A 12,368-nucleotide genomic window follows, 5' to 3' on the forward strand; every position below is an offset into this window, starting at 1 on the left:
AGTATGCGGACAGTGATGATGAACATGATGGCATGATGGACACTGATGAAGAAGTGACGAATGGCAGGGTGACTTTGCTCAATGGAAATGGGCCACCATATTTCCACGGCTACCTATACATGAAGGGTATAGATGTTTTTCTTTGTAGAGCTGGTGTTTCTGATCTATTTCTGTAGCACTTACATTATTAAATATAGCAGATAATCATAGCTCCGCACTTTCAGTGTGTGCACCAAATCCTAATCACTAGACCTTTTTTTAAATTGATTATGTCTCCCATTTGTACTCCCTCAGCTGGTCTCATGATCCCGTGGAGGAGGCGCTGGTGTGTGTTAAAGGACGAGACCTTCATGTGGTTCCGGTCCAAACAAGAGTCTCTGAAGTCAGGCTGGCTCTACAAGAAAGGAGGAGGACTGTCCACCCTGTCACGGAGGTTGTTGTAGTTATTACTGAGCGAAGCCTGCATGCTTTGCAAATAAAATTCAGCACTATTACAGCTCAGCGCAATCTGATGATGTGATGGTTTTTACAAAGCTGTTCAGAAAATGTCAACAAGATGGGTCTGTGAGATCCCACCACACTGCCAAGCAGAAGATCTTAAAATGTAACTGAATGTTTCATATTTCCTCATAATTCTATAAAAGGTGAAGTATAATGCAGTATGACAGCTTCATAACACCACAGTGTTTGTTAGCTTGATTTATTTAAATGTAAATAGCTTAAAAGTCACAGATTTATTGAATCCGCATGAATGGGTTAATTTGTCTGTAGTTCTGAATGCTGTTGAGTATTTGTGTAACTATAGGGATTAAACCCCCTGCAGTAGTTCACTACAATACATTAAAGCCAATGTATTAAGCTTTTAGTGGTTCTTCAGTTAGTTGGTAATTAATTTAGGGAAAGTATGTGTTTAGAGTAAAAGTTGGTGGTTTTCTTTTTGGGTAGAGATGTAGTTGTGATCTTGTTAAATAGAAAGGTTGAGAGGGCAAAATTAAGCTTATGAAGAGTGCTCATGGTGTCTTATTTCTCTGCAGGAATTGGAAGATGCGCTGGTTTGTTCTGAGGGACAGCAAGCTAATGTACTACGACAACGACAGTGAGGAGAAGCTCAAGGGAACCATTGACATCCGAGCAGCCAAGTAAGATTTCTGACAAACCCCACCACCAGAAAATCACACAAAGTCTTCTTCACTATTTGTCTAGAGTTGTGTGGCTAGCAAAACTCAAGAAAAAACAAACAGAAAATCACAAGCAAATACAGAAACATGTTTCAAGCAGACCAGATCATAATGGAAATTTTCTGATTTAAAATGTGTTGTATGCAGCTCGGGCATGTTCTTCAGCTTCTTGCTGGATTAATGGAAATTTCCTCTTGATTTCTGGTCCACTGGTCCAGACAGAACCTGAATTTCTCAAACGAGTGTCCTTTTTATGACTTCATAGGGAGATTGTGGATAACCATGAAAAGGAGAATGCTCTGAACATTGTGACAGATGAGAGGACATACCAAGTGTTCGCAGAGTCGCCTGAGGATGCGAGGTATGACGTAGACTTGACATAGACTGCTAATAATAAAAACAAGCACCTATCCCTGTCTGATTTCATAGCTTTAACATGATGGCATCCTCTTTGTCTGTGCAGTGGGTGGTTCAACGTGCTCAGTAAGGTTCGAGTGTGCACTCCTGAGCAGCTACTGGAGATGTCCCATGAACAGGCCAACCCCAAAAATGCTGTGGTCAGTCTTTTAAAAACACGAATCAGTAAATTCCTCTGATCTGAAAATATTCTTCACAAAAAATGTGCATGTTCGATAGATTGTAATTGGTTGTAGGTGATTATTGTTTTAATGGTTTTCTTATCGAAAACGATACAGATAAGGTTGTGAACAGTCACGAGTTGGATTGGTTTATTAATACAAATAGTTCAGTTTGAACAATGCTCTCCTTTCTCATTCAGGGAACTCTTGATGTGGGATTGATTGACTCCGTTTGTGCATCAGACAACCCTGATCGGTAAGTTTGATCAGCTAGAAAAGAAGCTGATGTTCTCCTCATATGCAGAAGAAGAAGAAATTCTCTCTCGTTGGAGTATGAATGAAGAACTTAGTAGAAAAGAATGACAAGCAACTTTATACAAGACCTGAGACTTACTTTAGTGCCAAGATCAGCACTAAAGAAATGCAATGCAGCCACAGGTGCTTGTTTTGCACCATGTGGCTGCAAAACAAACCCAAATCATCACCCCTCCAAAACCATGCTTGACAGTTATTATGAGGTGTTTCTCCTGATTTGCTGTGATTGGTTTTCACCGAGCGTGCCACTGTGCATTATCTACAAACACTCCACTTTAGTCTCATCTGTCCAAAGGACTTTGTTCTTGTTGTTTGTTCAGATGTAACTGTGGAAACCTAAGCCATGCTGCTATGTTCTTTTTAGAAAGAAAGAGGCTTGTTCAGTCTTCTTCTAATTGTGCTGTCATGACATTTAACATTTAGCATGATAACTGAGGTCTGTAGAGTGTTAATTTTTGCAGTTTATGTGAAAATTGCTTTATCTGAGCTTGAGATGAAGTCGCTCGTGGGAAGACTGGCATCAGTCTTGAATGTTTTCCACTTGTAATCTTTCTCACTGTAGCACCATGCTCTCCAAATTGTTTGCCTACTCAGACTGACTGGCAGCAACAGTTCTATCTCTGAGATAAATGCTGATATTTTTCCTCTTTGGCATCATGTCAATACCTGAATGGTCCATATGAGAAACCTGGCAGAATTTCTCATTATATAGAGGTGGTCACGCTTGCTGATCATCAATTGGTCAAGTGCATTTTGTTAGCAACACCTGGCTGCTACTTACCCTCATAGTTCATGTTTTCAGGCCAAACTCTTTCGTCATCATTACGGCCAATCGTGTGATCCACTGCAACAGCGACACACCAGAGGAGATGCATCACTGGATCAGTCTGCTGCAAAAACCCAAAGGAGATGCCAGGATAGATGGACAGGAGTTCCTTGTCAGAGGTGAGGGTTTTGGATATTTTCAAACTTATAGATGTAAATCTGTGCTTTCTATATTTTATTACTTTTTTTTTTACTTTTGGGAATACTGTCATTTTTAAAACAGTATATCTTCAATGTAAAGGTTTAGGTATCACAATATTTTCTACATTCTTTTTCCTCTTGTTGCCTCCCTCTCCTCTCCATCTTCAGGGTGGCTCCAAAAGGAGATGAAGACAAATGCCAAGAGCACTTCCCTTAAGCTGAAGAAGCGCTGGTTTGTTTTAACGCACAACTCCCTGGATTACTACAAGAGCTCAGAGAAAAACTCCTCCAAGATGGGAACTCTGGTCCTTAACTCCCTCTGTTCTGTCATTCAGCCGGATGAACGAGTGCACAGGGAGACAGGTGAGCAGAGAGAAATGAAAGGAACGGGAAAGAAGGGCACATTTAATCAGGGATTATACTTACGAGGTTAGGGATATATGCCGGTGTCTCAGTTTACAATTATAGACTTGATAAATGTACCAGTACCCTGGTTTTATTGAATTAGATTAAAAGGATTTATTGCACAACTCTCATAAAACTTAATCACGATGTTAGTAGAAATAATTTTATTGGATTTAACCCGCCCCCTTTTTTTTTTTTACAGGCTACTGGAACATCATCGTGTACGGGAGGAAGCATTCCTACCGTCTTTATACTAAGATGCTGAATGAAGCCATGAGGTGGACAGCTGCTATACAGGGAGTCATAGACAGCAAGACCCCAATAGAAACACCAACTCTGCAGCTCATCAGAGACATCAAGGTAAGACGCTCACATAGACAGAGTAAGTTCAAATTCATCAGCAGATGTGTGTCTTTAAGATGATTTTTTTTACATCATTGTGTCTTCTCAGGAAAATAGTGTGAACCCAGAAATAGTGGAGCAGATGTACAGGAGGAACCCCATCCTCAGATACACACAGCATCCTCTGCACGCGCCTCTACTGCCCCTCCCTTATGGAGAGGTCACCAGCTGTGAGTGAAATAGAGAAACCTCTTATGCTCCCAACCTCCTGTTTCATAGGAAATTAAAAAGGCCAAAAAAAAAAAAACCCCACTCAAAAAAGTGTAAAATGGAGTAAAAGTTCTGTCATAGGGTGAAAAACTGGGTATACCCAGGAGGGGTCGCCAGCGGATCACAGGACTAACATAGAGCTATACAAGGACAAGCTCACAGATCCACAGCCAGAGCTAGTTTAGAGTTGTCATTAAATTTAACAAGCATTTCTCTGGACTGTGATAACAGTTGGTGTCCACAAACAGGAGCTTCAGAAGGGAACCTGCATGGGCAGCCACAGGGAGAACATGCAGACAACATGTTTAACACTTTAAAATGCTGACATTGGCACAACAGTCATCCTTTAATGTAATCTTTCTTGGTGTTACTGTTCTCATCTTTAGCCAAATTGATTACCTACGTGTTTTTTTCTCCGTGCAGTACAAAGGCAGCAGGGTTACGCCAGTCTGCAGGATGAGGCCGTGCGAGTTTTCAACTCACTACAGGAGATGGAGACACTGGCAGACACGGTGCCCATCATTCAGGGCATCCTGCAGACCTGTCAGGACCTGCGCCCTCTCAGGGATGAGGTACTTTTGTATATTTACTTTCAGAAATATATAAAACTCGAATATTTTATTTCTCATAGAGTATTCTTTCAGTTTTCCAGCTGTTTACACTCTGATAAAAATCTTTTCCCCACAGGTTTATTGCCAGGTGATCAAGCAGACCAATCATGTGCCTCAGCCTAACAGTCCAGCCAATCGTGCACACTGGCATCTGCTCACCTGCATGAGCTGCACCTTCCTACCCAGTCGAGCCATCCTCAGATACCTCCGCTTCCACCTCAAGAGGTGAGCGTCTGCATTAGGGATAGCATTTCCCTCACAAAGCATCCATAAAATTCATGCATGTAAATGTGTTGTGTATATTTGTGTATTTGTAACTCAGGATACGTGAGCGTTATCCAGGTGCGGAGATTGAGCGGTATGCCACCTTCATTGGAGAATCCCTGAAGAAGACCAAAACTCGTGAGTTTGTTCCCTCTCAGGAGGAGATCGCCGCCCTGCTGCTGAGGCAGGAGATGAGCACTACTGTCTACTGCCATGGAGGAGGTTCCTGCAAGATCTCCATCAACTCACACACCACTGCTGGAGAGGTGCATAAACACAATAGATACACAAACATATTTCTCTTTGAAATGCCTTATTTAAAATGCACACCTTTAAGATAAAGTTAGAAGTGTGTTCATTTTACACTTGTATTGAGTGTAATGATCCATCACTCACACCTATATCTGGAGACTTGCAGTCTCATTAGCTCATCTTAAACATAAAAGAACAAAAATTAACCTTGAATAGAAGGAGAAAGCTGAGGCTGGGTGCATGTGATTTGCAAGTGATCTTTGAATTATTTGAAAAACCCTTTCAAGATGAAATAAATCAGTTTGAATGGGAATACTAAACGCCGTCTGAATGTTGTTACTGCAGGTTGTAGAGAAGCTGATCAGAGGTCTGGCCATGGAGGAAAGCAAGAATTTGTTTTCTCTGTTTGAGCACAACAGCTTCACAGACCGAGCTCTGGAGAGCAGAGTGATTGTGGCAGATGTTCTGGCCAAGTTCGAGAGGTATCCGAGTGTTTGAACAAACACTGCCATCCATTTAACCGTGTCTTTGTTGTACACTTTGCAGTAACTCATGGCATGTTTTCCTTTATTTTCAGACTGGCAGGCAGTGAAGAAGAGGAGGAGGAAGGAGAATGGAAACTCTACTTTAAACTGTACTGTTTCTTGGATGTAGAGAGCATGCCCAAAGAGGGAGTGGAGTTTGCTTTCATGTTTGAACAGGTGAGATTTACTCTAATTATTATGTTTAGCTCAAAGTGATCACCTAAATGCTGACACAAGAAGAAGCAGGTGAGACCAAAAAAGGTGAGCTTTAAAAAATATTGCTGAAGAAGAACAGAAGATAGATCAGGCATGAGTAAAAAACTATAAAGGATGTCCGAAAGAAAACAAGGGAATCTTATTTGTATAGCACTTTTAAAACCAAAATGCTTTAGAATAAAATTAATGAAATTTTCATTTCAGTTTACACACATTCACAATATTTCTACATAATAACAAAACAGCAGCCTGTCTTCCAGAGTTCCAGAGATTAGCAGCTTCTAGAAGCTTCTCAAAAGTTATTAAGAAACAAACCTTAATAATCTTGAGTCAGTGTGGGTGTCTCGGGTTGGTGTCAAGGTTGACCCAAATCCACAAGAAGAAGTTCAGCAAGTGACGGACAACAATGTCTATAAATCGAAGCAGGAGGAAACATAAAGAGGCAAAAGAGAACAAACGGAGAACAAAAGCACAACAGGGCAGAAAAATAAGGCAACCTGAGGCTTCAAATATACTGGTGACTACAGTTAACTAAAAGTGATCTAACAACTAAAACTAACTAAACAAAAATAAAAACTAGACTTTAAAAAAACCAAAACTATCTGAAACAGTTTTGTGTCCATCCATCCGCTTCTGTTTATCCTTTTCGGGGTCGCGGGGGGCACTGGAGCCTATCCCAGCTGTCTTAGGGCGAGAGGCAGGGTACACCCTGGACAGGTCACCAGTCTGTCGCGGAGCTAACACATAGAGACAGACAACCAATCGGACTCACATTCACTCCTATGTGTAATTTAGTGTTTCCAATTAACCTAACCCCACTAACTGCATGTCTTTGGACTGTGGGAGGAAGCTGGAGTACCCGGAGAGAACCCACGCAAGCACGGGGAGAAACATGCAGACTCCACACAGAAAGACCCCAGCCTGATGGTAGAATTGAATTCTTGCTGTGACGCAACAGTGCTAACCACCGTGTCACTGTAAAATAAAATATAGATGAAATATCACTAATTTTAGTATTTGTTAGCTTGGCAAAATTGTTATTACAGGTTGCCTGATGTATCTGTTTATTCAGACTCTGGATATCAACAAGACTCTAAATCAACTGCTATGAAAAAGTTCTGTGTTTTTATTGTAATATATTTACTGATTTTCCTAAATCTTGCCTTTAACACATGTCCACCATACAATGATAATTAAAAAGACCAAAACTTACACTGAAACTAATAAACCTAACCATTCTCAAACAATAAAAACTAAACCGAAACAAGAAAATCCACTCAGCAAACTAACTGATAGTACGCTGTACTTAAAACAAAAAGTCAAAATGAAATAATAATAAAAACTAATTAGAAAAAAGTAAACTGCAATAACTCTTCTGGGGATTAATCTGGTCACAGCAACACAGCTGGAGAAAATAAGGAACAGGTGAAACAAATGAATGATACCAAAACATGGGAAGTAAAACTTCAAACATCAAACACAGGAGTGAACTGAATACCAGAGTAAAACAGGAAGTGAGTAACAAGCAAGGCACAGAGACGGCCACTTAACGTGGGAACACAAGTGAGGCAGGCATAAACTGAAAGCATGAAATGATATGAATCACCAAAAACAGAAACCAGATAGTGAGCAAGAACACGAACAAGAAAATTTAAAAAGAAGAAAGAAAAACTGGACTCATGATATAAAAAAATAGTTAAAAAGTTAAAGCAACAACTCTACAGTAGGCAAACATTACTCATAAACCCAAACCATGAGATAACTAAAGATTCAGATGAAACAAAAAACATAAAGTGTACTTGATCCAAAAAGAAACTAAGAAAACTCAAAATCCTGCGTCAGGGACCCAGGGACCGTGATGCTATGGACGCATCATGGACGCATCAACCAGAAACCAAAACTAATTAATGTTGACACCTGACAACAATCAAAATCAAAGTCTGGGTTAAACAAACTGGGGAACGATATACAGATAAATCAAGGAGGACCTAAAGATTGTAAGTAAAACAAACATGAAACAACACTTATTCTTGACATCGATGAGGTCAAGGGCACACATACACGAGGCTTTCCTACATGAATGATGTAGTGGTGGCTGTTGACTCTCTGGTTCTCCGGCATGAATGTATGACTAAATGTGGCTGAGGTGTATTCATTTTTAGTAAGATTACAAAAGCAGTATTTGAATGCAATTCCAATTGAGCCTGATATTTTCTTTTCCTGCTGAAGATGTGATCCAGTCAGGAAATATAAGTGTCAGAAATGCAGACTGTCTTGCTCTCTCTCGCAGGCGCACGAATCTTTGATAAGTGGTCACTTCCCGGCCTCCGAGGAAACGCTGCAGCACCTGGCCGCTTTACGTCTTCAGTATCTCCACGGTGATGGGGCAGGTCGAGCCGGGTGGAACCTGGGGAGCGTCTACCCAATTGGACGTCTGCGCAACCGCATTTTGCACTCCACCAAACCGGGTGTGGGGGTGGCAGGTGGAGCTGGAGGGGCTGGAGGTGTTGGAGCTGTAGATGGAAAAGGCGTGGCAGTGGGACAAGGTGGTGTCGGGACTGGCGTAGAGAAACGAAAGACTCCGAGCTTCCTGGATGGCACCCTCAGGAGAAGTTTCAAGACTGGTTCACTGAAGAAGCAGAAGGTCAGTGATGGAGGAAAAAGAAGTTTTTCATTCAAGTTAAAGAAAATATAGCTACTTCATTTTAAAATTCTACTTTGCAAAAGTGATTTGTACAATTCTGCATCTTAAGTTCACTGAAATCCATCTCCTGCTATACTAAATAATAAATGAACCTGCTAGCTGAGTGGATTGATAGTTCGGAGGATTCGCTGATTGTTTCAGATGGAGGATGAGCAAATGCTTGAGATGTGGGTGAAGGAGGAGACGTCTGCCACACGGACCAGCGTGCTCGAGAAGTGGACTCGTCTGCAGGGCATGCCGCAGCATCAGGCCATGCTGAAATACATGAGCATCATTAAGGAGTGGCCAGGATATGGCTCCACTCTATTTGACGTGGAGGTGAGGAAAAATGCCCAGAAGATAAATTTTGGAGCTTTGTAGAAATAAATTTGATCTGCTTCCTTTCCCTTTTCTCCTTTCTTGCTAGTGTAAAGAGGGAGGTTTCCCTCATGATCTGTGGCTGGGTGTGAGCGCTGACAACGTGTCTGTGTATAAACGAGGAGAACCCAAACCGCTCGAAACCTTCCAGTACGAACACATCACCTTCTTCGGAGCGTCACAGCCCTGCACCTACAAGATCATCGTGGATGAGAGGGAGATGTACTTTGAGACTCCACTGGTGAGAGCTCATCATTCGTCGTCTAATCATCCCCCCCCTCAGCGTATTTTCTCAGCATAGGATTTGATACCTCTTATCTAGGATGTACTAATCTCCTTTTCACATTTTAGGTCGGCGAGATCACCAAGATTATGCGGGCCTACATCAACATGATGGTGAAGAAACGCTGCAGCATCATGTCTGTGTCCAGTGTTGCCAGTGCCTGGGTCAGGTGATCTCTCCCAGCCAGTCAAAGCTCTTCGTTCATCCATCTAGTGACACCAGACGCCTTGGCTCCTTGCATTGGTTGGTTGTGTTTTATAAAGGGCAGTCGCACCAACCAGCTCAACCTCCCAAGTTGAATCATGAGCAGGGAATGAGCATCATTTACAAAAATGGGTAAAAAGTGGACACAGAAGCCAAATGCACACTCAACTGGCCTGGAGATCTATTAATAACGTAACATGAAATAGCATGAAAAAAAAACAGTTTTGGGGGGGCTGTCCCATCAAATACATAACCCTGAGCGGTAGTCCTGCATGTAGATGTTCAAGCACACACCAAACTCTCCGTTTTTGGACAAATTCAGAAACAACAAGCACAAAGCAGCCACCCAGTCCCAGTCAGCCCCAGGTGGCTCCTCCAACCTCCATTGCACTGCCAGACAGAAGAAAGCCACACTTTCTCAGTTTTGTTAGTTTCTATCTCACTTCTCCTCTAATTTCCGAGTCTCTCTCTTTCTCTTTATATATCCTCACTCTTTGTTTGCGGTTGCTGTTAAGTTAAAATGCTAAACTCTTGTTCTTGCTTGCTTTCTCTGTCTGTTATCGATAATATCAGCTCTGTCACGTCTGAGGAAAAGGACACGGTGATTCGTCACCAAACAACATAGTGTTCACCTGCTCACTCGTCAGCGCCACTGTGTGGCCACAAGAAGAAAACTCAGCCAAAGGAAGTGGCTTTAAGTATTTAAAAAAAAATAATCCTATAAATATTCCAGAGAAGAAAGATTTACTTTGGATGCTCTCCAAAGTATGTGCATGGCTACGAGCCTCACTTGGCTCTGCAAGAACAATATCCAGAACAATGGCCAGAAACCCCCCCCAACAAACTTTCCCCTATTTATGTCTACATGTCACAGAAGCTGGATAAATGTGTATATTCGCCTACGTGCACACATAAACTGAACAAACATGTATCATTTTGTATTGTATATCACGCATTATAATAAGAATTATTGTTACATTTTTGGTGGCCACTGCACTGTACAGTATATAAATGCCATACTAAATGCAATGTGACACCTGCCATGTAAGATACATGCAAGTGATTGGTGTTAATAATGACCACTGTATGTCTGAATATGATGCCAATACTGTACACTGGCTGTGCCATTAATGTGACTCACAGAGAAGTAAGAGTAAGATAAAAAAAAAAAAAAGGAAACAGACTATAGTGAGTCTGGCTGCTATCGTGGTCATATTTCTAACAGCATTTTGATGAATTTATCATTGTTGTTATTTGTTGGACTCACTCTGAAGAATTGATTGGAGCCATGAAATCCTGTCTATCCTCATCTGCTCAAGCTATTCTCATTTTTTTCTTCAGAGATCAGGAGACTTAAGCAAAAATGCACACAACCTTGTTTGTCTGTGTTTTCAGCCTATTTATGAACATGTGCTTTTTATTTAAACAATTACTGATAATACTGTTATTATTGTATTCCCCCTATCTTAGCCAACCTAAAGTGCTGTGTCTGCATTGCTGCTGTGTGTGTGAGTGTATTAATGGCGTAAACTGTTGGATACGAGAAGGGAAATGAAAAAAGAGAAGTGATACTACTGAAGTGATACTAGTGATACTACTGTATTCCTTGGAAAAAAAGAGATGAATTTACATGAGTAACTTTTGCGAAGAATGGTGTTGTAATTGTGAGTTAACGGGAAAAGCATGGAATATCAGGGGAGGGTTGAGGGTTGTTTATTTCCTATTGTACTGTATGTGTTGCAAAGTTTGTTCAGGAAGAATGAAAATATGCTTTTGATTATTCTTTTTTTTCGGCATCAGTGTACAAGAAGCAGATATGACACTGTGAGGACACGGACTTGGAAAAAGTTTAATTGTGCACTTGGAATGCTGAAATTCATCACTGCTTTGTGTGTGTGTGTGTGTGTGTGCATGCGTGCGTGTGTTCTTTGGACTTGAAGTGAGGTCACCTGATGCTGTGCATTGCAGCTAGATGGCACTCATGTCAAACACCTGCAGAGAGCACTGTAAAACAAAGATGTTCCCACAAAGCAGATATCCACTGGGAGTGCTCGCATAGCATGGAAAGTTACCGTCCAGCATGACAACATGCTCCAGTTATTTGTCTTATCTGGTTTAGATGAAGTTTCTAAACTCGTTTCTGTGGCAATAAGAATTTCAGGATTTGCCCCAAAGACAGATCTGGTTTGGCTTTTCACACCAGACACTAAAGTGAAGTTCTTCAGGTGAAATATGTTGTTGTTTTTCTAGTTCATCACATACTGTACAGGGTGGCAGCGATGATTTTAGAAAAACTGAGGCTGTGAATCCAATACCCCTCCAACCCCTCTGAAGTGTTGCCCAGTAACCAAAAATAAATTTATCCACAGATATAATGGAGAAAAAAAACCCCTGAATTGCTTCTTTAAAATTTAACAATTTAAAGTCTAAGGAATATTGAAATCAGTCTCTACGACATGTAAAGTTGTAAGTGTACAATGTATAGATTTGCTAAAATAATGCTCCAAATTTTAATAACCTCAGTGTCTTAATCATAGCTAACGGCCTGAAAGCATACACACAGCCCACTGGGATCCTGCCTGTAGATTTAGAATAAGCAGAACTCACTCACAGGTTCCACTTTGAACTTTTGGTTAATTTAGTTTTATCTAAAAAAAAAAAAAGGAGTGAAAAACTGAAAAATTGAAGTTCACAAGCCATAAATCCTGAGGACCCTGGAGCTGTGAGATCTGGTTATTCTACATCTGTGGTTCTGTCTGTCACTGATATTACACTGAGTAAGAAGAACTTGCCCTGTAGTTGCTGAAATGTGATCAGTGTGTTTCTTAATGGGAATTCTGATTACAAATCTGTCTTCAAGGGCAACTTCATCACAAAGGGTCCTGTTATCAGCCGCAGG

At 41.1% G+C, this 12,368-nt stretch overlaps 1 protein-coding gene across 4 annotated transcripts in view; it reads left to right on the forward strand.

Moving 5' to 3' along the window:
- The window catches only part of myo10l1 (myosin X, like 1), a 42,001-nt gene extending 31,695 nt beyond the window's left edge, over positions 1-10,306 (forward strand). For 2 of the 4 annotated variants that reach the window (XM_085142271.1, XM_085142273.1), the window contains exons 25-43: positions 3-126; positions 295-436; positions 1,035-1,139; positions 1,444-1,539; positions 1,642-1,735; positions 1,957-2,012; positions 2,874-3,016; positions 3,206-3,400; positions 3,645-3,802; positions 3,894-4,014; positions 4,478-4,626; positions 4,742-4,890; positions 4,988-5,195; positions 5,527-5,663; positions 5,759-5,882; positions 8,212-8,565; positions 8,767-8,943; positions 9,032-9,223; positions 9,334-10,306. In XM_085142271.1, the coding sequence (XP_084998397.1) occupies positions 3-126; positions 295-436; positions 1,035-1,139; positions 1,444-1,539; positions 1,642-1,735; positions 1,957-2,012; positions 2,874-3,016; positions 3,206-3,400; positions 3,645-3,802; positions 3,894-4,014; positions 4,478-4,626; positions 4,742-4,890; positions 4,988-5,195; positions 5,527-5,663; positions 5,759-5,882; positions 8,212-8,565; positions 8,767-8,943; positions 9,032-9,223; positions 9,334-9,438 (2,829 nt within the window). In that variant the 3' untranslated portion in view covers positions 9,439-10,306. The remainder of the gene's footprint in view (positions 1-2; positions 127-294; positions 437-1,034; positions 1,140-1,443; positions 1,540-1,641; positions 1,736-1,956; positions 2,013-2,873; positions 3,017-3,205; positions 3,401-3,644; positions 3,803-3,893; positions 4,015-4,477; positions 4,627-4,741; positions 4,891-4,987; positions 5,196-5,526; positions 5,664-5,758; positions 5,883-8,211; positions 8,566-8,766; positions 8,944-9,031; positions 9,224-9,333) is intronic. The other 2 variants (XM_085142272.1, XM_085142274.1) reach the window with 1 other exon arrangement.
- Positions 10,307-12,368: the final 2,062 nt, after the last annotated feature.

Source organism: Neolamprologus multifasciatus, chromosome 19, assembly GCF_963576455.1.
Source record: "Neolamprologus multifasciatus chromosome 19, fNeoMul1.2, whole genome shotgun sequence".
NCBI classification, from domain to species: domain Eukaryota; kingdom Metazoa; phylum Chordata; class Actinopteri; order Cichliformes; family Cichlidae; genus Neolamprologus; species Neolamprologus multifasciatus.